The sequence below is a fragment of the Bacillus rossius genome, chromosome 16, assembly GCF_032445375.1.
Source record: "Bacillus rossius redtenbacheri isolate Brsri chromosome 16, Brsri_v3, whole genome shotgun sequence".
Lineage (NCBI taxonomy): Eukaryota > Metazoa > Arthropoda > Insecta > Phasmatodea > Bacillidae > Bacillus > Bacillus rossius.
Window position 1 is genome coordinate 30,389,403 of NC_086343.1, and position 26,743 is coordinate 30,416,145.

Genomic DNA, 26,743 nt, shown 5'->3' on the forward strand with positions numbered 1-26,743 from the left:
GTTATTGAAATAATTAGGCCTGTGCGAATATCAGTTTTTTGGTTCAAATTCGAGTACGAATATCAAAATATTTGTGAATAATGGTAAATGTGAGAATTACCGTATTTACTATCATATTGGTCGTGGCAATATTACCAGATTTGATGGGGGGAAAATGAAGTTGTGATGGCCCGATATTCGATATTCAATATTCAATATCGGAGATCGGTAATATCGGCACATTTTTCAATATCGGACATCGGTAAATACTTGCGATATTTTGATAACCGATGTTTGCTCTCGCCAATAATACTTCTCACATAACCTTAACCGTTATTCCAAGCTTATTTTCCGCGGGCAATTTATTAGGGATGGGTTGAGTACACATTTTTATCAATTCCGATACCAGTACCGATTGCTAAATTTCGATTCTCGATTCCGAGTCATTCCAGTTTTCGATTCCTGGTAATTCTGGTCACATAATTAAAACTACTTAAGAATTGAATGCATTACATAATGATAATAACATGTATAAAGGATAATTATAGACTTAGGATTAAATGTTGAGGTTTTTTTTTTTTTTTTTTTTCAATTACCAGTGAAGAAGCATTTTCACATAAAGTTTGTTTGCTAGTAAGTACTAGGCTGTGCACAAAGAAGTTCAACATTTAGACAAGGTTCTTTAACAGGCGATAACGCCGATAACATAACATCTTTGTTCAAAATGGGTTCAAAGGTAGCACTACTTTTTTGTGTGGTACCTTTTGACTTAGTTGGTGACAGTGCTGTAAACAAAAGTTTGTTTTTCTTCAAAGACTATTTTTTCTGGTAGTAATGTGTGCCGGGATTTCAAATGCTTCATTAAATTGGTTGTAGATTTATAAGTACCGCTCCGTGAAATTTGCGCACTACCATTATTACAAATTGCATATTTGTCATTTTCACTATTGATGCGAAAATGTTCCCAAACTTTAGACATGTTAATACAATATCAGAACATTCGCATCGTAATTTGAAACGACAGTCGGCGAACATTTTTTTACTAACAAACTAGCAAAACACTTGAAAATAGTTTTAGCAAAACAATATTTGTGCCAAATAAATAGCATAAATGCGAAACAATTCACAGTAACCTCAATAGCACGACGGTGAATTACGGCGTAATTCACCGTCGTGCTATTGAGGTTACTGTGAATTGTTTCGCATTTATGCTATTTATTTGGCACAAATATTGTTTTGCTAAAACTATTTTCAAGTGTTTTTCTAGTAATTATTACGGTTTTCCTTTGCAAGAAATAAACACGAGCCTCTGTTGGCGGTATGGCCAGAGAATTCTTTATTATCGATTGTTGCTTTCATTATACAATTTGTCCCGTACGCAACGAATCGATACGTTTCGACTTGACTTTATATTTTATGGCCACCAGAGATTTTGTGGAGGCCATCATCCTTGAATGGCTCACAACTAAACTGGTGACGACACGTGATGTGATCTCGTTTCATAACCGTCACTTTCTTCACAAAAAACAATGGACTTTTCTTAACTGCAAATAAAATTAATAACTCTTTTTACAATTTATTTACGTCTAATACATGAGTGAGGAATAATGTTCTTCGATCGTGGAGTTTTAATTAGAGGTTAAACATGCCCGGTAACATTGTTTTTATTTATTTTTATTCGTATAAAATTAATATTTAATAATAATGAGCATTATTAGGAATTTTATGCGCATACGGCAGGTAAGATATATTAAAATAAGTAAGTAAAGTTCAGACGAAAATATATTACTACTGTATTTTCTTAACTTAACCGATTCCTAACCTACCTTGCCCTTTTTTAGTACCCGATACTGAGTACCCAAATTTTTTAATAATCGGTGGTATCAAGGAATCGGAGAATCGAATCGACCCATCCCTACAATTTATCTTTCTTCACGTCACCATATTACCTAGTAATTCCAAGCATATTTTCCACTGAAACAATTTCAAGATTTCAAGCCTATTTCTTCTTTCTGATACTGCAATGCATCCCGACGGTACAATTCTTCCATGTGTACACAAATCCCAGTCATTAGTGCATATTTATTCGTTTCAGATATTGGCAAAATGTTTTCGCTTGATGAATTTTCGAAGTTCACTATGTGTACATAAATTGAAAACATAAACGAAAATAATTACGATATTTATTTTAATAAGTGGTGTAGCCGTAAGTAAACGTGAAGAAGAATAAAGTTGCTGCTTGATATAACAGACATTTTCTTTCCGTGTCGTTTCATGGTCGCCAACTGCTGTTCTATACAAAAACGTTACGTAAGTTTTTACAAAAGCTAAAATATGAAACGTGTTTAAGTAGGGCAAGTTGCAGCAAAGGTATTATGTTGGCTATATTGAGTGCATTGCCAACAACATAAATAAAGATCTGTGGTTTTATAAACTCTGAAGTACGTTTCAAAGTTGTATTGAAATTACTTTTCACGTATTTTTAACGTGTTTTCGCACCAATAAATGGAGTGATACACTTGAACAATGGTCACAAAATTTGCTACCTGAAGGCCTTCCTTTCTAGAGTGTCGTTTACCGTGGTGAAATTTTACAAAGGGTACAAAAGTTTGATGTTTTTCGGCGGTAGCCTACAACTCACGTAGTTTAGGTTCCCTACCACGTTCGTGCAACTTCGGATTTTTTTTTAAAAATTGAAATTAAATAATTGAAGTGTTAGGTTAGGTTAGGTCAGGTCAGTCACAACATGCTTGAACTTCTGATTTAGCGGCTAAAGTGGCGTTAATAAACTTCGGAAATCTTCGGAAATTCTTGCAGGGAACCGAAACTAAGTGAGTTTTGGGCTTCCCGTTTTTCGGACGGTATTTTTCGTAGATTACAGTTGAGATGCTGGACTCAGTACATGCAGTGGCTTGTAATTAATACATTCTAAGCAAATACACTAGAGACTTATACCGGACAGCTGCAAGATTCTCAACATTTCTCCACAAAAATCTGAAATTTGTTTCCTTGTAGTTACAATATGTTTTTTGCATACTGTAGGTAATACCTACACCAGAATATTGCTTTATCTGGCCTTGAAAAACAATTTAATTTTTTTAAGACCTTGAATTTAGAGAGCTTATTTGTAGGCCATTATGATAAATTCATTATTAGCTTTCATTTAATGTGAATTTACTATATTTTACAATTAATAAAAAAATATACATTCACATATAAGTATGTTTTATTAATATTTAACATTTTTTATTATTGTCTCTAACAATACTCCAGAACCACAATTTTATAGAATCAGTGTTAGAAATGAGATAGGCCTATTAACAGAATATCGGATATGGGTTATCGGATCGGTAAATTTGGAAATATCTGAATCGGTATCGGTATCAGGTTTTTGGATATCAGGTCATCATTAAAATGAAGTGCGACCTATATGTGAAGAAAAATTTTTGAGGAATATTTTTTGCAATATTTTGCTTTAAAATGCGAAAAAGAAGTTTATATATAGGTATAGGCAAATTTCTTTACAATGTACACATACAGCGAAACCCCTTATTTACGTTACCGTTATTTACGTTACCGTTATTTACATTTTCCCGTTATTTGCACTTTATTCTTCAGGTCCCGTTTAGTTCCCATTTAGTCCAATACAATTCTTTCACGCGAATTACGTCTCAAAAATCTAATCCATTCCGCTATTTACGTCACGTAACAACCATAAACAATCAGAAAATACCATTGGTACTTTAAGATAAAATAAGATTAGCTAGTAGGCCTAAAAACATCGTGATAGGGCTGATCGGTTGACCGAATTTTCGGTTCGGTTCGGTCATTTTAGTAAAAACCGAAGCCGAACCGAATTCCCAGAAAAAACTGATGATTCGGTTTTTATTAGGGCATTAAAAACTAACTTCAAGTATCTACCAAATAATGTATTTAACATTCATATTGGATAAGAAACGTACCGCTTGCATAATACATCAAAACACATTTAAGACGCATGCTAAGTTTTTCACTATAAAACGTTTAAATCATCTATTCTCTTAATGTTCGCCATTTTAACCATGGGATAGTAAAGTCTAAGCGTTTCTTACAGTTCACTATTTCCTATGTTTAACGTCGGAAGTTTCTGTCGGAATACTACTATTTTCTCTTAAATATATGGTTTTTTCTTATTTAAAGGATATATCACTTCCGTTACTAAAATAATATTTATTTAATTCCGGTTCGTAAGCTAAAACGGTAGAAGTTTCGTAGCATTGCTTAGTTCCGTTCGTATTCTGCAGGGCGCTCACGACGCATGGCGTCACTCAGTTCTATTTTCACATACAGAATGCGCTATACGTGCGCTAGGATCGATTAGTTGCTTCCAAGTTCCGTTCCAAATGGCAGTTGGAGAATGAATGTGCATGTCGTCAGACCCTTTAGATGTACAGTAGAATCTCGTTATAGCGAGAACACGGCTATAACGAGGTATTTTTGAGGAATTTACGTCGTGAGAGCTTGAAGCGCGCTTTTGTTATTTGTCTGCTTTATCTCCACCCCTCTCGCTCGCCACTAGACATCTTGCCGTTGACGCCTGTCACATTCTTCAGCCGTGCAGTCGCCACCTAAGTGCGTGGCTTTAAAAATAGAATCCCGTCCTTTCTTTATTTTATCAAACTTCCGTTAGTTATTTGTACCGTGTGTAGACAAAGTTTGATATTGGAACAGAAACAACGTAAAAAAGGATTTTTTACAAATTAGAAATATGTATGTTTTTGTTTTTATAATCGCGTATATTTTCAGGTTTTTTTTGTTATCTTAAAAGAGATAATATTAAAAAGCCGCTCTAATGAGATTTAATTGTTTCTTGGTTAACAAAAACTATTAATTGTTTATATTCTATTTATTATTATTTACGCGACGTCATACTGTACGCGTACGCAATACGACTGGATTCGTTGCTGCAACATAACAAAATGCGGTATCAGAAGTAACGAGTAACGTAACGATAGTAACGAGTACTAATTGTTATAGTAACGAATACATACGGGTACGCATTTTTTCGTTACTTTTACACCTCTAGTAGGAACTACCGTATTTATTTCCGAATCGCTAGGACAGTTTTCTTGTAACTTCTGTTTCGGTCAGTTGTTGGGGTATTTGTCCGGGAAAGGGGTGGTGATGGTTTGAGTTTAATCCCAAATTTATTTTCTAAAAAAGTTGACAGGTTTCTTTAAATGGAAAAAGTATAGTCTTCAAGCGACTATTACGTTTAAGGCGTACGTGCGTTGCCGCAGCCGCACTCCTGCTATTTTGTAAGGAATTAAATCGTCGCGCTACACTAGCACCACCTGTTAGCAACATCCCGAACCAACATGGCCGCCAGCAGACAGCACGCGTCGACGATAGATAGCAGGACAATGCTGCGTTGGCCGCGGGCTGAGATGCTATACTTACGTGGCGTGGTAGGGTATTCTGGTTATTTTGACGCAATCGGTGATCGCATCCGTACTTATGGGGTATGGTTTTAAAGAGAATTCACACATCTGCTCACAGAAATTAAGATTTCGTTAATATAACCTGTTATTTTCCAATTATACAGGTTTAAACACAATTTTTATGCTATTTTCGGTTAATTTTTATTTTTTGGGGGCCAAAATTTTTCCAATTCGGTTATAGCGAGGACACGGTTATAGCGATGATCAAACCCGGAACCGTGACACCTCGCTATAACGGGACTCTAGTGTAGTTTGTTTACTATTCGCGCGTGATTATTGCGGCTTTGCGTCGTTATAGTCTAGAGTATTTGATTTCTCGTAAAATAAAAATTCTTTTTTGCCACTACGTCTTGGTAATTGGAGGCAACTATGAACATCTGTGACGAAAGAATTAAAAATAATACCGCCCGTGTTCCGCAAAGATGATGATGTTACGCACGTGACGGAAAAAAAATCCTAGTAAATACCGCATACTAAATATGAATACTTTACTTGTGTATTTTGAAAATATGGTCATTATGATTCATTCTGCCTTTAATGCACTGGTAGGTTAAGACGTTTTCTTGGTTAAGACGTTTGTTTATGTTGGCTTGTCCATTAACTCCCGGCATAGAGGCTACAGTAGGAAGTTTTTATTTGTATATTGCTTTTAATCACATTATTGCTATTGAATTTTATTCCAGTACATTTCATAAATTCAAGCTGGCAACAAGGTTAATGTAATACTAGTTATTAATGTTCTAAACTGTTTTGTTCTGTTCCTTTTTACACATATGGTTGTTTCAGTAGCATATAAACTTATTTATAAATACAAATAGTAGTTGAAAATAACTTTTATATTGCTGAGAAAGTGACTCCCCTAAGAAATTAAACTTTTGCAAGATATTGCAAGTAATCAAATACTATAGTGGAATTTTTTTTGGTATGACAGCTCAAAGAAAAATTTTGAAGTAGTGACCGAACCGAACCGAAAACCGACATTTTTAACAAAAAACCGAGCCGAGCCGAACCGAACTGAAAATGTGGGAACCGATCAGCCCTACATCGTGATAAACGTAACGTTTATAGTCAGCAATGAACATTCTAAATCCCAAAATATACATATTTTATAACATGAAAAGTTGCTTTTATTTCTAAACATGTAATAATTTAAGCCTAGACGTGTAAAAGTCAGAGTAATTATAGCAGGAGACAATCTAAAATGCATGAGGGAAAAATGTAAACTCACGAATGTATAAACGTGTCTGATTGTTAAGTTCTGATACTGTATTTATGTCACAACTTAGCTGAAATACTGGTACGAGACAAACTTCACAAGATAAAATGAGCGGAGTCTTGGTAACTGTTTTATACGTATTTTATAATACAGTTGACGCATATTTTAAACTAACAATTTTTTCCTGGGGATCGTAATTAATTAATTATTGGTATCAAGACATCAAGATGAACGTAAACTTGAACATTACACGGCAGCGAGAAAACTGGTGCGTATACCAATAAACTGGTATTAGAACTGGACAAAACTGGTACACGGGAGGTGGAGCTTATATTTTTTTCCGCTAAGCTTGCATCTATTGGCTGGCTGCTGATGGAACGTCACGAGTCTGGGCGGAGTGTTGAGGGAGTCATACTGCGCATGCGCAGCTCAGTGAACAAAGAGAGCCAGCCGGTGCACCGTAACAGCAGCTGACCGAGTACAATGACCTTTCTCTGCGCACGGCGCGCTATTGACGGTAAATTTCCATCAATTTGCGGCCTTTTTTTTATTATTTTATTTTTTTACTGTGGTGCAATGCGTATGTGTAATGAATTACCGGTGCGATCTATATGGGGGGAATCTTAAATACCAAATTCGAGACCTCAAATTATGGGTGCTACCTATCTGCGATGGCGACCTATATGGGAGTAAATACGGTATAATCTCACTAAAAAAAATTTTCATTTTATGTAACAACTTCAGATAAATGACACACAATACTCTAAATGTGCTCCAGAAAATTTTCGCAAATCACAAAATACATAGAGTGAAATCTATTGCTATCTATTTTTATTTTTTTTAAACTGCAGTTTTCCCAAATTGGTGATTGAATGAGTTCATGTTTACATATGACCCAAATTATTCATGAGTTGGTTTTGTTTTATAAAAACCGTTTTGTTAATTTCATCTAGTATTTAAACCATTAATCACAGCATCTACATAGATACATGCAGAAAGTTAGCTGCTCCTGTGTCGCTTGGTGTTAAGATTGATTGTGACTATTGATTTATACATCATTGAAACTATGGCATTCATATGCTTTAACAACCATTGCAATGGAGTGTCCGTGTTTTGTGGTTTTGTAGTCCATGGTTGTTGAGGTTAGTTTCATTTTTTCCACTTCTGGTGTAAGTGGCAAAATGAATACAAATTATATTTGGTTTTCAAGTTTAAAATGACAAATGTGCCATGTTTTGAATCGTTTACGCGTTTTTTCTGTTACTGTTTAGCAAGACAGTAGTGGGGGGAAAAAAACATTGAATACTTTTTGCATGTTTAAAACATCACTTTTAGTTCATGTTTTTGATGATGAAGTCCCATCAAAACATCAAAAGGAGATATTTATATTGGTGAAAAGATTTTACCTCAACAGTGAACATTGGTATAAGACAAACTCAAGGAGGTATGCTATGTTCAATGTTTGTATGGAAACAAATTTTCGTATTTCGAATTTTTGGTACTCGGGGTCGAATCAAATATGAATAATTTGTTATTTTTATTCAAAAATGTGAATATTTGCACAGGCCTAGAAGTAATGTTACCAATCTAAGAGCATAATTGGTTTCACAATCCACATGGATTGAATTTTTTGTAACAAACTGTGTACTAAAACAATGTATTGAGTTTTGGATTCTGATAAATGAAATATTGGTAATTTGAGTAAAGCTTTCCTATAAAAAAAATGTATATATATTTCATTAAATTTGCATTTCTGTGTTGCATGAAGGGTTAATGTTTCTACCCGTATATATGTTGTACATTTGATCCTAATCTTTAGTTTTGCAACCAGAGTGAAAGCAAGAGTTTGTGGGTGTGTGTGAGGCCATGTGGCAATGTCCCGCTCATGTCTTGTGAATTGCCACCCTACACAATTAACATGTCTGTGTTGATAAGTGTTTATTACACAACTGTTCATAATCATGATTATTTTTTCTTCAAATTTCCCATGCTTTCAACTTAACATTCCATGCCATGTTTATGAGTGGTTTTATGTTCCTCCAGCCCCGCACAAGTGGAGTTACACCGGCGTGTGCAGTTCTTGATAATTCATTGGTGGAATCCCTGGAAGGTTGTGTAAGCTTGTGGACTCTCTGCAGGACAATGAGGAGAGCAGGAACGAGATCACGGACGTGGCGGCCCTGGCGGAGAGCATCCAGCCCACGGGGAACACTCTCTCGTCGACCAGTGTGAGTAGGGCAGTCCGCGAGTGGCAACCCCCTGTTTGTTTCCGCGGCCGTGTTATGCTTGTGTTAGCAAACATTCCCCCCAACTCCCGCTTAACCTGTCGTTCAATGTTTCCTGCTGAGTTTGTCAGTTCCTCATCGTGTCCCGCTGTTCCTGATCGTCTGGCCAGCTATTAAAAAAACAAAAAAGCTTTCCCTGGTATCCTACAGTATTTTCGGCCGTTACAATATCTTGAGTAGTTGATTCGTATTAAATTTTTGAAAAATGCCAAACCAGCCGATTTTAGCAATGTTTTGGATCACACAAATACCTGTATATTTCCAACGAATGGTGCTAGAAGGCTGTTAGACAGCTCATTTTACATGTCATTGAATGGGCTTCAATTTGATATGTAACTTGACCAACTTCAGGAAGAAGAAGAAAATATTTTTAATTGTTTGTCACGGATGTTTGGCTTGTAGGGTAAAAGTGACGTTTGCACAGCCGTAAGAGAAGTACTGTTTTGCAGGTGGTCACCAAGATCCCCTTCCTGCTGAAGCACACGTTGCGGGAGTACCAGCACGTGGGGCTCGACTGGCTGGTCACCATGTACGACCGCAAGCTGAACGGCATCCTGGCCGACGAGATGGGGCTGGGCAAGACCATCCAGACCATCGCGCTGCTCGCCCACCTCGCCTGCGAGAAGGGTGCGTGCGAGAGGGTGGTGGAAGTACTGTTCGGAAATATGATTCCCACCTCAAAATATTTTTTTAAAAATTATTCCAAAAAATGTATTATTGAGCTTAGAGGGTAAACTGCACTAGCGTAGCATTTATCATCCCGCCTCATCAAAACACAGATACACCTCTAACAAGGCGGGCTCCTTAAAGTACCATAGGTCAAGATGACAAAACAATACTTGTCTCACCCGTGAAGCTGGGTTTGTGGCTCTTAGCTGCGCTTACAGCTGTTCTTGAAAACCTTTGTAAAATACAAATGGATATCTAACGATCTGCATCTATTTATGTCATCTGAAACAGTAATGGCTTATAAAAATTGTATTTCATACCCTTTAAAAAAAAAATTTATATCCAAAATAATTTATAGGTAAATGTACATCATATAAGTTTGCATAAATTATGCTTATTTCTCCACGGATATTTTAAGACAATTTGGTTTTACAATTACATGAATGTCAAATAGATGTTAAGCTCCCAATTCATTAATATAAGACAGGAGTTTTTATGGCTATTCTGAAGATGCAGTAAAATTGTTCAAGGGTTTTAGACTAAAGCTAAAGACTATTCCCGCCTATGACATCAGACTAATATAGCACCAAAAGTATCCCATGCCATTAATTTTAAACATCCCTCGTTTAATATGTTTTTTTAATATGTTTTGGAGGTTCAATTTTTCCGCTTAAAAAGTTCTAAATCAACACAAAAAAAAGTTCTTTTTTTTTCTATTGTTAAATTTAACCACTTACATACCCGAACTCATTCCGAGTGTAGTGATCACTTGTTTTGCATGATAAATTTAGGTTAGAGTTTATTTTATACAAATGCTCAGCGTGTCAAGCAGTGCCGTAACGTCTAATGATTACTTAACTGACCGCTACCGTAGAGACCCGGTAAAATCATGTCTCATGAATTTAAATAAAATTAACACTATTGAACAGTGCAAAATTAATTTTAATGCAAGTTAAATATTTTCTTGGCAATTTCTTTGAAAATGATTTATCCATTCCTAAATTTTTAGTTGTTTCACAGAGAATTTTTATAATCATTAAATAGAAAATCGGGAACACAGTGAGACTGCAGAAGATAATTACCGTTGCCCATCAGCCTGATTTGAGTGACAGTGGGAGGCAGAGATTATATATATGTATATATTTTTTGATTGCAGACAATTTAAAAAATATCTCACACTTGTTTTTAAATTTTCTTTAATTTTTAGATAGAATTGTGCTTATAAAAACTTATTAGGAAAGGAACATCAAATATAAAATGTTAATTAATGGAACACATTTGTCGGCACTGATCCTTGGCAGATACAGCCAGGAAGAAAGGAAAGATAACCATATATCTCAGTGGCTTGTGTTGAGTCAGGCATTCAGCAGTCAAAACAAAAACTTCATATGTTCTGTCAACTCACCCTCACTCAAGGGCACAGCAAGACTAGAGTTAATGACAGATAATAAATCTCTCACGTTTTAGTTGTTCTTGGGATATTTTCATCACTCCTAGCCCTTTTCCTGGTAGGATGTATTTCGCTAAATAGTAATAGATTTCTCCAGGTTTTTATCAGTGAGTTTTTTATTAATGTTTGTTTTCCTCTATGTAATTCCATTTAAACTTTAAAACTGTGCATTTTACAGGCTTTGCAACTATTCATCCCTTGAAAGTTGTTTCACTTTATTATTTACTAGGGATGGGATTTTCGAATCTTGGATTCGTCGAATATACCGAATCCTATGGATTCGAGGATTCGTAGGATCCGAGGTGGGATTCGAGGTGGGTTTTTAAGAGTTTTAGGTAGTAATTGAAAATTGTAGTGCTGGGCGAAGTTTGAAAATTTCGAACCGAACCGAACCCTTACGTTCGGTTCGGTTCGAAACCTCTTAAAATATATTCGAAAAACCGAAAGTTCGTTTAAAAAAAAATACGTTTTTCTAATTTTCTAACCCCCATTTGAGACCATTCACAAAACAGCTCAACAAAATTCTATAACTTGTAATATTCCGACTTTTATCGCATAGTCGTCGCCTCAACAGTTTCAAGAGCAAACAAAATAAAATAAAAAAATATTAATAGTCGCATAACTCGCATAGCATTTTTTCATATAGGCGCGCTTTGTTTTTTGTTTGCTTTAGAGAATTTTGTATGCATTTGTCGTACTAGGTAATATAAACTATCGTACAAATGCCAAAGGTATTGTATATTATACCTTTAACTATAGTGCGTGTACGAGAAGTGTTGTAAAATCACCAAAGATTACGTACCCCATACGTTAAACTAAAGCGCATGTACGAGAACTCTCGTATTTAGGCAAAACTAACGTGATCAAGTTAACACAGGACAAATGCGATAGGAAATGATTACGTAAATTACGTATTTTAAATTACTGGGATGTATTTATTTTCTTTTGCCTTTTTGGTTATAACAGTCAGGTAATGAAAATATTAATTTAATCTTGTGTATTAAAAGTACTGGTCCAGTAAATTTTACAGTACGGTACTAAGTTGACTAGCGTAGTCGCGGCAGCCATCATTATTTCTCGTGTTTTCTTTTTTCCGACCCAAATTTTTTTATAACCACACTTTTTACGTTACGTTTACAATATTATTGTTCTTGAGGTGAATTGCGATGAGCAGGCTAACGTCGTTTAAGTTTTCCAAATTGAGAAAAGATAATGACGACCCGGATGACCCAGAACCACCCCAAAAAACCGTCTAAAGTTTCTTCTGACGAGCAGCATTCTTCCAAGAAAACAGCAACTGCAGTCAGCGGGTTTTGTAATGTAGATTGGTAACTTAATTCACATTCGACTTTTTTTTAATGTCCTATTAAAAAGTTTTACTTTTTAAAAATGTTAGGTTATGTCTACCACAAAAATATGTAGATAGGTAACTTAATTCTAGGGATGGGACGAATCCACATTTTGGTCGAATCCGAATCCTTGTTCGAATCCTCAGTGTTTGTCATCGAATCTCGAATCCCAGTCCCACACTAAATTTCACATGTTATTAAAAAAAAAATAACCTGTGTATTTATAAAATTATAAAATAAGTGCATAGTGTATACACCTGATATAAAATAGATAAATAACCTCAAAAACCACACACGTAAGTTTGCATCCGTCTAATTCTCTGTTACATTAATCCTTCCTATGTTTTCAATAAAATATGTTTGTATAACAGACACCATTTAAAAAAAAATTAAGTTTTTTTTTCTGCAATGTTATATTATTGAAGGTTGGAAATGATCTAGTAGTTATGCTAATTGACAAAATGCAGCGTAGTTTATCTTATGTTTGTGCTATTTCCGTTACCTTTATAATATTGTTTAGGTATACAATTTTCTAGAGCTGGACGAACCTCAGTTCTCTAGTTTCGAACTGAATCGAACCATAGCAAAAAAATTTCGAACCGAGACGAACCAAACCTCATACAGAAATAATTGTTTGGAATTAAAATGAACCGACCACCGGCATTTTGGTCTTTAACTGAATGGTGAGAAAGAAAAGTTCTCCAGCCATATGTAAAATTAAAACATATGGCTTAGCTTTATTAAATTGCAAAACATTTTATAAGTTAAGTTTATGCAATAAATAATGAAGGAAAGAAAACAGTTTAGAGAAAATCATTTTGCATTTAATTTCTTTATATATACTTTTAATTCATGAAGAAGTTCCATCTAAATTTCAAAAAGACTAGGTATCTTCCTTTTTCAGTGTACACTAACCTTCATTAAAAAAAATATATTATTATAAAGATGACGAACATTCAGCATAAGGCCACATAACATTTTTAATAAGTAAAACTTTTTAATAGGACATTAAAAAAAAGTCGAATGTGAATTAAGTTACCTATCTACATTACAAAACCCGCTGACTGCAGTTGCTGTTTTCTTGGAAGAATGCTGCTCGTCAGAAGAAACTTTAGACATTTTTTGGGGTGGTTCTGGGTCATCTGGGTCGTCATTATCTTTTCTCCATTTAGAAAACTTCAACGACGTAAGCCTGCTCATCGCAAATCACCTCAAGAACAATAATTTTGTTAACGTAACGTAAGAAGTGTGGTTAAAGAAATTTGCGTCGGAAAAAAAGAAAACACGAGAAATAATGATGGCTGCCGCAACTACGCTAGTGAACTTAGTACCGTACTGTAAAATTAACTGGACTAGTACTTTTAATACACAAGATTAAATTAATATTTTCAGTACCTGACTGTTATAATCAAAAAGGCCAAAGAAAATAAATACATCCCAGTAATTTAAAATAGGTACGTAATTTACGTAATCATTTCCTACCGCATTTGTCTTGTGTTAACTTGATCACGTTAGTTTTGCCGAAATACGAGAGTTCTCGTACATGCGCTTTAGTTTAACGTATGCAGGGTGGCCAGCCAACCGGGAAATCGGGAAATACGGGAAATAGCTAGGATTTCTTAAAAAAACCAGGAATACCTGGAATCAACCAGGAATTTTTATTAGAACCGGGAATTTTTTTTGTGAAGTAACAATCACAATAACATACGGCTGTTAAATGAGCACGTTCACCACCCGTCGAAGCACGACAGTGTGCTCGTGTGCTATATTTTGTGAAAGTTAATTTGTTCATATTGCATTTAAAAATTTTGTAGTACGTAAGAAACCGTTAACAATTCAGACTTCCATACTTATTATGTTTCTGTCTTCAAAAGCAACAGCATTTTGGCTGCAAATGTTGTTGTAGGGTGGTAGTAATTTCTCGCACGGCATGTTGGTAGCACTAGTTTTTTATGTATATTTGTTTCTACTTTGCGCTCATGTTGTGGCGTCACGGTATCACGGATACTTTTCTCGAGTTTTTTTAAAAGTTTAGTTGTGCGGGACGTTGTTTTGAATTTTTTAATCTAACATGTAATTGGCGCAGACTATCAAAATGTCAACAAGTTCGGTCACCACGTACAATGACAAATATACGGAAGAGTTTGAATGGTTGGAGAAAGATCCAAAGTGCAGGACACACGCTATTTGCAATTTGTGTAATGTTAAAATCAATATCGGTAGCATGGATGGGAAGAACAGCATTAGCCAGCCACGCAAGAGAGGCAAAACACGTGCGTTTGGTGTCAAGTAATTTTTGTGGCGTGAGATTATAAATTTTTTGTTGGTGGTAGGTTTTGTTTTAAGCAAGTTCATTGATTTAATTTTTAAGCCTATAGTTAAGTTGTCTATTGTTTAACGCCAATAAAACTTCATATTGTGTGTGCTTTGTGTAACAAAAATGCAAATTGTATGCAAATATTGATAAAAACCACCCTTGAAAAAACCTGGAAAAAACCTGGAAAAAACCAGGAATTTTATTATCCCAGAAGAGTGGCCACCCTGGTATGGGTTACGCAATCTTTGGTGATTTTACAACACTTCTCGTACACGCACTATAGTTAAAGGTATAATATACAATACCTTTGGCATTTGTACGATAGTTTATATTACGTAGTACGAGAAATGCATACAAAAATCTCTAAAGTAAATAAAAAACAAAGCGCGCCTATATGAAAAAAATTCTATGCGAGTTATGCGACAATTAATAATTTTTTTTGTCTGCACTTAAAACTGTTGAGGCGACGATTATGCGATAAAAGTAGGATTATTACATGTAATGGAATTTTGTTGTGCTGTTTTGTGAATGGTCTCAAATGGGGGTTAGAAAATTAGAAAAACGTAATTTTTTTAAACGAACGTTCGGTTTTTCGAATATATTTTATGAGGTTTCGAACCGAGCCGAACGTAAGGGTTCGGTTCGGTTCTAAATTTTCGAACTTCGCCCAGCACTACAATTTTCAATTACTACCTAAAACTCTTAAAAACCCACCTCGAATCCTACCTCAAATCCCACCTCGGATCCTACGAATCCTCGAATCCATAGGATTCGGTATATTCGACGAATCCAAGATTCAAAAATCCCATCCCTACTTAATTCACATTCACCTTTTTTTTTTTGATGTCCTATTAAAAAGTTTTACTTATTAAAAACTTTAGGTTATGTCTACCACAAAAATATGTTATGTGGCCTTATGCTGAATGTTCGTCATCTTTATATATTTTTTAAATAAAGGTTAGTGTACACTGAAAAAGGAAGATAGTCTTTTTGAAATTTAGATGTAACTTCTTCATTAATTAAAAATTGGTATATATATAAGCTAAGCTATATAATGTTTTAATTTTACATATGGCTGGAGAACCTTTCTTTTTCACCACTCAGTTAAAGACCAAAATGCTGGTCATCAGTTCATTTTAATTCAAAACAATTATTTCTGTATGAGGTTCGGTTCGGCTCGGTTCGAAACCAGAGAACTGAGGTTCGTCCAGCTCTAGAAAATTGTATACCTAAACTATATTATAAAGGTAACGGAAATAGCACAAACTAAAGATAAAATACGCTGCATTTTGTCAATTAGCATAACTACTCTATCATTTCCAACCTTCAATAATATAACATTGCAGAAAAAAACGTAACTTTTTTTAAATGGTGTTCGTTATACAAACATATTTTATTGAAAACATAGGAAGTATTAATTTAACAGAGAATTAGACAGATGCACACTTACATGTGTGGTTTTTGAGGTTATTTGTCTCTATTTTATATCAGGTGGTTACACTATGCACTTATTTTATAATTTTTAGGGGTGTGCGAATAGTGGATTTTGATGGTCGAATAATTTTGAATCGAATAGTAAAATTTTCGAATAGAATGCGAATAGTTTCGAAGTCGAATAGTTGTAATATATTAATATATATATATATATATATATATATAATGTTACTACACTGAACAATGGCGGGTTTTTATATATTTAGTTTATACAAGATATTTTCTGTGAATGAAACCACAAAAAAAAAAGTTCACTTAGTATTTTTTAAGAGTTATTGAGGACATGAATTTTTATTTCATATATAATAATATTTAATAATTGTTATCTATTTTATATTTGATGCAAATATTGGTCCGAATATAAGGCGACCATTTTTACATAAACGAGAAATGAGAAAATTGGAAGTCGCCTTATTTACGCACCCAAGACGTCAGCACCGCAAACATTAGTTCCAAGCTGAAAGCTACAGTAGAAACATTTTTAAAACAAAATGTTCACAATTTTTATATTAACAAGAACTTCGTTAGCTCACACGGGGAAAACGATAAATCCACCCAATATTGCAGTAATTCACAATTGTTTAACGTTGAAAATTAAAATATTTGTTCTTAAGTAAAAATGTGAATGTTGAAGCATCTCAAAATGGAAACATTTTATTACACATATCATATTTGTACTTTGTGTACAATCGCGTGTTAACATTTATGTTAATTTAATTTCAGATTTTTAACGGAAAATTTGTACTAAAATATCACAGCTATTTTCAGAGCGATTGATTACGTTTACAAAACATTTCGGAAGTAGTGTTTGGAAATTCATGGCTGCCAACTGTCTTTCCACAATATTTCTTTGTTGTAAAACGAACATTGCCGAACACGCACGAAGACGCCATATTTACAGGAATTTGGTACGTTGCTTCAAAAGCTGTTTTAATAATTTCACAGTAATCCACTCTTTATTTATGTAAAAACCTCTCAAACAACATAATTATCTTAGATTATTCTTTAAAATTCATAGGACAGAGACTCTCTGTCAGAGAGTAATATGGAAAAATATTCGCGGTCACGTCACCGAAGTTATTCATGGCTGTATGCTTCACCATGGCAGCTAGCCACTTGTTTTGTTCCGGCAAGCTGCATTCTTTGTTTGCTTTGTTACGTTTACCACACTACTAAATAGTAATACGTAGCTGTGAAACGGAAAGTTAAATGTGGTATACATAAATGCAAAAAGGATTTATCAATACAAAATGTATGTCTAATGAATTTTCACATTGATTTCTACCAAAATTATTTTTACATTTGTTTGGCCTCCTGAAACTGCAGGTCGCCTTATATTCGGGCATACAGTATTCACAATTTTTAATTTTGCTATTCGACTTACGAATGCGAATAGTTCGTCAGTTACTATTCGCAACTATTCGTGTTTACGAATATTCGCACACCCCTAATAATTTTGTAAATACACATGTGATTTTTTTTAATACATAGGCCTATGTAATTTTTTAAAATAAATGTGTGATTTTTTTAATAACATGTGGTGAAGTTTAGTGTGGGACTGGGATTCGAGATTCGATGACAAACACTGAGGATTCGAACAAGGATTCGGATTCGACCAAAATGTGGATTCGTCCCATCCCTATTATTTACCCTTTCAATAAGTTTTCCTGCTTGAGAAACACATTTAATTTGGTTTTTCCAATACTTTCTTAAGATGGTTTTACTGTATTTTGAGTGAAAGAAAAATGGCATGTTGATGGATTTTGCTTTAGCTTTTTAATTGCCATCAAAAAATATCTTTATCTTTTAGAGTGTGCATTTAATGTTACACATTATTAGAGCCAATCTTCACAGAAAGATAGAAATGAAACAGTTTTATCTTCTTGTTTGTACATTCTGTTTGAACCCTCTCTCCAAACATTTTGCCATTCTGAAGGTATAGATGGAAATTAATTCCATCCAACTGCTTATCTCTACAGGTATTATTTGCTTCACATATGCTTCTTTTTTTTTATTGTGTGTTTGTGTTTTTTTTACTGTTTAGCGAGACAGTAGTGAAAAAAAAACATTGAATACTTTTTTAATGTTTTAAATGTTGCTTGTTTATGTTTTTGACTATGAATTCTCATTAAAACATTGATATTGCACAATAGAATTAACCTCAACAGTTAATGTGGTACAGTACAACCCTGTTATAACATTCTCCAAGGGACCAACTTAAAAAAATGTTATAAGCAGGAAAATGTTATAAGCAGGAAATCATAAAATTACATCTTCACTTTGTATAAATTACGTGTGGATTGATTAATTTAAAGAGTATAGGTAAAACAACACAATACAGGAGTAATACACTAAGTACAGCAATAGAGTGGAAAATTGGTTAATTTTATTTATAGATAATATCTAATAATATGCTAAAAAAAAAAGTGTTGTACGATACAGTTCAGAGACAAACAGAAATATTCAACTCTTTTGCAATCACAACACGCGTTTTGTTGGGGTTCCTGTCCACTAGTTAATAAACTGAATTTTTTCAGCTACAGAATATGATTTTCGTTTATATTTATCGGCCATCTTAGCCGTACAATAACCTGAATAAAATTTCAATACTGCGTATTTTAATGAAATACGACCGTGACTACAATAAGTAAGTGAAAAAAAAAAAAATTACGGTAAAGGTTAACCACAAACAAAAGCCGTGAATATATCCATAGGACATTTAACCATCTCAAGGTGTTAAACCTTTGAAACAAAAACCAGCCCCATAGAATACAGTAGCACTGTTTCCGACCATGTATCAGTGCACAAAATGTGCATCATAAGTATAATGGAACAAGTCATAGGCTAACATGTGCGAACAGGACGCCATATTGATAGTTGATCCGGTGCAAGTTGTTTAGTGCGTGTGTACCACGTCTATGGTGAACTACACAAATGTAAACATCTGATGTTTGTATATGCGTGTTGTATTTTCTAGCTATGTTTTCGCTCTAAATTATGACTTTGAAGGAAGAGATACTGAAAATTGTGGCAGTTATCAAAGCAAATTTGAACGTTAAAGGCGGGAATGTAGAAATTTTAATATTGTTACAGGCGGGAAATTAAAGCATTGTGATAAATGGAGAAATGACGGGACCATGAAATTATGGTGTTATAGGCGGGAAAATGTTAAAAACGGGAATGTTATAACCGGGTTGTACTGTATATGATAAACTTGTGGAGGGATGCTATGTCAAATATTCGTAGGAAATCAAATACAGTATTCACTCGAATAATCGTCACCATCGCTTAATCGTCGCACCTATTGTTTGAGGTAATGAATTTGGTATTTAAGATTCTCCTCATAATCGTCGCACCCTTATTTATTGACGGCGACTGAGGCGCGACGCGGGGATGGAACAGCCCTAAACACAATGGAACAGCCTGCTTTCACGTGGCGTGTGGCGCTTATCATTGGTCCAACCTTGAGCGTCATGTCCTAATTGGCCGTGTGGGAGGAAGGAATGTGTGTGGAAGATAAGATGCTGTGATGTGATTGTTTTATCTCGTTTGCATTGGAGTGGAAAGTACCGGTAATTGCAGAGTTTGAGAAAGTTCATTTTGTAAAAATATGGGTAAATACAATTTGTATACTGCCACTTTCAAGTTGCGCGTAATCGCATTTGCAGAAGAGCATGGAAGAGAATTTTCAGTAAGTGAAAAACTTGTTTGGCGAAAACAAACAGACAACTTGAATAACACGTGACTGCAGCGGCGACTAAGATGGCGTTGACGTCCCGGCAAATGAATCTGATGCATCAGAATCTAGTTCAGACAATAAATAGATAAACTTGGTGAGTGTTGAGACTGAATGTGTTTTATAAATGTATTTTGTTTATTGATTTTTTCGCAATTTTGTGTTTATACTATATTTTTATTTTGCCAAACTTCTTGTAAACAAAAGTTGTTTTGTTTATTTTGCGTGTATTGTAAATAAATATTAAGGTAACTGTACCAGTAGTAGACACTTTAAGAAGTGTTTTTCCAAATTTTAAATGAATAAACTAGACTAATGAAGCGAATCCAAGTTGTGACATGTTTTATAATTTCTTAAACTTTTATTTACAATATACCATCTAGAAATCTGATTTAGTTAAATCAACATCACAACAATATTTTTTTTATGATGCGTATGCATATGCACCAGTATTAGACACCCACAATTTCTTTGCGTACCAGTGTTTGACATGTTACTGTACCAGAAGTTGACACTTGTAAAATGTTTTAGTTGACTACATTAGTATACAGATGACCAACTAAATTAAAAAGTTAAACCGAAATGGACACAAGACATTAAATAATAATGGAATTATACATATATTAAAACAGATTAAGGATTTATTTTAGAAGAAAATGATTCCCACTCAGTATACAACATAAAATTGTGTCTTACATTGTTTTCTAGCCTTGTACATCTAAGGTCATCTTGAAATGATATCTCAAACGATCTCCTGAACTAACCATACTTGGCAAGGGTAATTTATACAAGATTTGAGACCTTGAGACCATACTAACATCAGATTCAACAACCCTGAAAATTTTTTTTGCATCGGTACAAGATTTCAAAGCCATGACTTCTGCTTCGGTGTCATTTAAATCTTGAATTATGCAAGCATATTTGTAAAACTTTTTTTTCCCTGGAAAAGATACTATAACATAGTCTCCCTTTTTACATGCTTTATATTAGCTTCACCTGTATGTTTGTCTGTCCGTCTGTAACTGTTCGTCTGTCCGTCTGTAACTCTTTCGACTAAGAGTGAGTGGCTCATCACTGTAAAATGTCCCACCAATTTCATTACGTTCGTTAGCCGAGCGGTCTAAGGCGCGCGACTTCTGTGACGTCAGCTTTCGGATTCAGCGATCGTGGGTTCTACTCCCAGCCACGCCGGAAAAAAAAAACATGTTTTTTTTTCTTCCGGTAAATTCTAAGATTATATCCATACATCTAACTGTAAATGATTCGGAGAGACTTTACCATTTCTTTGTGACGTTGCAACTCCAAATAGTTATCTCAGATGGTAATAGGTAGTGTCTGTAACTCATTTCCCTATGATAACTATACATAAATATAGTTTAAAAAACTAAAAAAAAAACATGCTTTTAAAGAATATCAAACTAAAAAGTTAAAAATAAATATAGTTTAAAAAACTAAAAAAACATGCTTTTAAAGAATATCAAACTAAAAAGTTAAAAATAAATATAGTTTAAAAAACTAAAGAAACATGCTTTTAAAGATTATCAAACTAAAAAGTAAAAAATAATTTTAAAATTTAATTTATGACAATAGTATATAAGCAATACTAGTATAAATGAGAAAAAAGCTTGAGGCGCTTTGTGCCATATTTTTTGTATATTAAGCGCCCCATGCTTTTTTCTCATTTATACTAGTATTGCTTATATACTATTGTCATAAATTAAATTTTAAAATTATTTTTTACTTTTTAGTTTGATAATCTTTAAAAGCATGTTTCTTTAGTTTTTTAAACTATATTTATTTTTAACTTTTTAGTTTGATATTCTTTAAAAGCATGTTTTTTTAGTTTTTTAAACTATATTTTCAATATTAAGTAAGTCATTATCACACTCATTGTCAGAAGACCCAATAAGGCTGATGTCATCAAGACTATCCCCTGACTGCACCCAATCTTCTTCCTCATCATCAGTTTCTGAAGAATCTTTTAGTAAAGATTTCTTTTTCTGTTGCTTCTTACTCTTCTCCTTCAACATAAAAAGTTTCTCTTTTACTTCTTTCTTTCGTTTTCTTTCTTCCAGTCTTTCTTGTTTCTTTGCCATTTCTTCTTTCTTTTGGGATTCTTTTTTCTCATGATATAAAACCCACTCCTTTGAAGTCGCAACACTAGGTATCTTTTCTTTCTTCATTCTTTTAGCTTTCTGCACCTTTGGGCCAGGCCAAAACAGGGCTCTTTTAAACGGAGAAGGAATTATTTTCCCACTAGATGTTTGCTGAAATTTTTGTACTATGCCATTGTCCAAATTTTGTGTAGGCCTATTTTCAATGCTTTCACATCAAACTTCTCGTCCTCCTTGAGATAAATCTAACATTTTTTCCATTGTCTTAGATTTGACCTCTTGTCTACTATCTTCTTCTGGAGATATATTTTGACTGTTTTCCGTGCTCTTAGATCTGACTTCTTGTCTGTTCACATCTTCTGTACTTTCATTTGTGTTGTCACTTGGTTTTTCTTGACTGGTTTCTGGCATGCTGGCATTACCTTGATTTGAACCCAAAACTTGATCTTGCATTCTCTTCCATACACAAAACAATGAATGATCATGACTCACCCTTCCAAATGCCATGTGATTTCTTGAAGGCCTCAAGTTTGTTTGAACCTATCTCTTCTTCCAAAACTTTCAGTGCTACAACTAGATTCTCTGTATAGGTACTGCTTGCTTTAGGATCTGTAAGAAGAGCATTCCTTGTTGGAAGCTTTGAAAAGTCAACAGCATCTGGATTCCATGGAACCAAGCCATACTTTTTAAATCCATTTTGCAGCATCTGGGGTGTCACTGTTTCTGCCAAAACTTCCTTTAGCAATGGTGAAAAATCATGTCTTTGAATTGTGGGAGAATGTAGATGATGAAGACGCCATTCGTGAACTTTCTGTCGCCAAGCCTCCTTCATGCTATGAAAAATGGCTACATCCATTGGCTGAATTAGGTGGGTAGCATTTGGGAAGAGAGCTACCAAAATGATTCCATTTTCTTCGCAAAATTTGCTGGTATGGAGGGTTAAGTGGGAAGGATGGCCATCAATGAAAAAAAAATCACTGGGCGAGGTATTTTCTCATTTTCAAGCCAGGGAAAGAAAACATTAGACAAGTATTCAAAGAAAAGCTCGCCTGTCATCCAATCTGAATCAGATTTGCCTACCCCCCGGTCAGGAGGCATACTTCTAGCAATTTGTGAAGGAATTCTCTCATACTTGAATATTACCATGGAAGGTGCTAAATTGCCATTTGCATTTCCTGTTACAAGAAAAGTTAAACATTCTTTTTCATCGCTGTTAACTTGTTGATAAACATTTTTGCTTCCTTTTGCAACCAACACTTTGCCAGCTTTTGGGTTCAAGAAGAAAGTTGTCTCATCAGCATTGAATACACGTTTGGGTTCACTGAGAATATTTAGAGAATTGTTGTCTTCAAGGTAAATATATATCTCTTGAAACCAACTTCTCAGAGCGGCCTCTGTCACGTTTGCTCTCGAGGATGTAAGATTCTGAGCTACCCTTTCCCGTACTTCAGGATTTTGTTTCTAAAAGGACTCGTACCATTTCCTTCCCGATCGGTTATCAACAAAGGGGTTTGGCCTGTTCAGTTCATTTATTAAATGTTGAACGCTGTCTAGTAATTCAGCTTTAGTAATGGGAAACCCAGCTTTGGCAACGGACAAAATCCAGTAAACCAGTAACTTTTCTTCTTCTTTAGTAAGTGTTCCGACTTGTGTATATAGTTTGAGACTGTTTAGTGTAGTGTATAAACTTTGAACATTTTAAACTTCCCGCCCTGCAGGGCATTGTGGTTGGTCACTCTGGAGTGGCCAGGAAGTAGGTTGGTGCACCTGCGCACAGGAAGAGGACAGTCTACAGTCTGACAATCAACATGGTGGTGAGTGGACGTGGGTTACTATAGCGACTCGTTTTCAATCGAACTATAGCTGTTTACAAATGTTGCATCCGCTAATTATTTCAGTCCACGTCTCTTCGTGCAACATTTTTGGTCCTCCGTGCCGGATCTGTTCCGGGATTCGTCGTAATTTGGTGGTGTAATCTCGCTTTGTCTCGGCCCATGCGGTACAGTTCGGTACTCGCGCTGTTGTTTCGTCTCGGCGATAAGTTTCGTTACTTTGTTTCGTTGCATTTCGTGTTCTTGTTTTGTGGTGCAAGTGATTTGTCCGTTATCCACGTCATACCTAAGTGAGTTTTCGTTGGGTGTTTACAGACCACTTAGTACGTCTTGATATGGTGCGATCGCGCACATGGTGTGTCGTCGTTGTGGGATACCGGCAAAATTAGCACATCACAAGTCTCCCTTATTGTATGGTGATGCTCTCAGTGCTCCGTCAAGTCTTTGTGTTAATTTAGTCGTCGTTGCTGTGGACTCTTAAGGCTGATTATCCACTTCGTTGTTCTGGAATGGGCATCTGTTTATTGTTTGCTTTGCTGGTATGGGACTCCCAGGTACCTTGCGTCGTTCCGCTGTTCTGTGCTTGAGATTTTCGTAATTATTTGTAGAGGTTATAGTTTTCAGTTGTAGTGGTGCCCTAACCTCACATATTAAGTCTCGTGACGTCTTTGTCACAATGGCGGCTGTACGGGCGGCAATGGTTAGACTTAAGTTGACGGAAGGTCGCATGAAGAGAGCTCATGACCTTGCACAAGTCGTACGCATTGACCCAGCCAAGCAGGGCTTGTTCTTGGCCACGGTACGAGACCTTGCTCAGCTCCGCGATCATTTTGATGCAGACTATGTCACAGTTGAGGCTGCATCTGACACTCTCGACGAGTTCAATTTGGACGACCATGCTGCTCGCATGAATGAATTTGAAGCTAAATATTTTGATGTGATAGCCGTATTTGACAGCTTGTCAGGTCCATCTTCCAGTGACTCGCCGCCCCCGCCCGGTCCCAGCACCAGTCCTCGTGTAGCACTTCCTAAGATAACACTGCCTAGTTTTGATGGTGACCAGAGGCAATGGCTGAATTTTGCCAATTTGTTCTCCACACTTATTATCAACGATTGTGATGTTTCCCCAATTGAACAACTTGCATACCTGAAAACCTCCTTACAGGGTGAGGCACTTGGGATGGTTCAGGCGCTGCCCATGACAGCTGCCAACTTCCGTGTGGCGTGGGATTTGTTGACTAACCGCTACGAAAACAAGCGTCTTGCTGTGAGCATACACGTTGAGGCATTGTTACAAGCACCAGTTGCATCACTAGACAATCCTAAATCCTTAAGACATCTGTTATCGGTTATTACCGAAAACATCTCTGCTTTGAAGGCCATGAATGTCCCAGTCAATCACTGGAATTTGATACTGCTTCCAATTCTTTGTAAATGTTTAGACAATGTGTTGCGCACTAAGTGGGAAATGACTTTATCTAATGAATTCCCCACCCTCGGTGACTTCATAGCATTCCTTGAGAAGCACTGCAATGCGCATGAGGCAGTATGTTCATCCCGACCTAACTCTAGATCCGTACCGGCACCCAAGTGGAAGCCACAACCACTGCCTAGAGGGACGCCTAGTCGCATGCAGACGTCTAAGTGTTTGGTGAGATCCCAGCAGGTGTGCGTTGTGTGCGGAGCTCCGTACAACCTGTATTCATGTTCACAGTTTTTGCAGCAAGACCCTGCAGATCATTACACTGTTGTGAAGGAACATAGGCTCTGCATAAACTGTCTGGCCGCTTCTCATCAGGCCAAGCATTGTCCCTCAAAATCTGCTTGTCGCCGCTGTGGATTGCGGCACCATTCGTTGTTACACTTCAATCGAGCTGCCGAGCCTAATGGAGCTGAAGATAATGTGGATACTACCCTGTCTACCCATGAAGAATCCAGTGCAATAGTTTCTGCTGTTACTCCAGTAATGAAGCTGTCATCTAAGACAATTCTGTTATCTACTGCTCAGGTACATGTTTTTACTGCGTCTGGAGCACGTGTTGCCGTTCGTGCATTACTGGATACGGCCAGCCAGGCTAGTTTCATTTCTGAACACTGTCTTCAAACATTAGGATTACCTCGTCGAAGAACTGGCTTATCGGTACATGGGTTGTCCAACACCCCGGTTACTGTTGCCAAATCGTACACTTCATTTGTAATCTCACCCATTGATAGTGATATTCACTTTGCTATTGATGTATTTGTGCTTCCGAGGATAACGAATCAGTTGCCCAGTACGCCATTGTCCTCGGAGGTACGTAAGGCCGTGAGTCATCTCAAACTTGCTGACCCGACCTTTGATACACCTGGTCCGATCGATCTGCTCATCGGTGCTGATTTACTCCCTCGTCTTCTAACAGGGGGCAAACGCGATGGCTACCCTGCAGCCTTGGAGTCGCTTATGGGATGGGTCTTGATGGGTCCTGTAGAGTGCCAGTGTCCCACTGCTAAGGCCTTTTGTGTCTCTCTTCTCACCGTTCCGGCATTACCCGACATTATGAACCGGTTCTGGGAACTAGAGGAGTTTCCCCCCACTAAACATCAGTCACCAGAGGACATTCAATGTGAAGAGCATTTTGTGTGCACCCACTCACGAGATCACTTAGGCAGATACACTGTGTCCTTGCCATTTCGTTCTGAAACACTAAAGTTTGGGATCAGTAGGCCACAGGCAGTTAACCGTTTGCTTCGTGTGGAGACTCGCCTTCAGAAGGATCCAAAATTACATCAGCTCTATTGTGATTTCATGCAAGATTATTTGGATAAGGGACACATGGAGGCTA

The 26,743-nt window shown here is 36.0% G+C and overlaps 1 protein-coding gene across 1 annotated transcript in view; it reads left to right on the forward strand.

Moving 5' to 3' along the window:
- Window positions 1-26,743, forward strand: part of LOC134540351 (helicase domino) — a 329,560-nt gene that overhangs the window by 72,827 nt on the left and 229,990 nt on the right. The window contains exons 11-12 of the mRNA XM_063383024.1: window positions 8,814-8,903; window positions 9,410-9,587. Coding sequence (XP_063239094.1) covers window positions 8,814-8,903; window positions 9,410-9,587 — 268 coding nt within the window. The remainder of the gene's footprint in view (window positions 1-8,813; window positions 8,904-9,409; window positions 9,588-26,743) is intronic.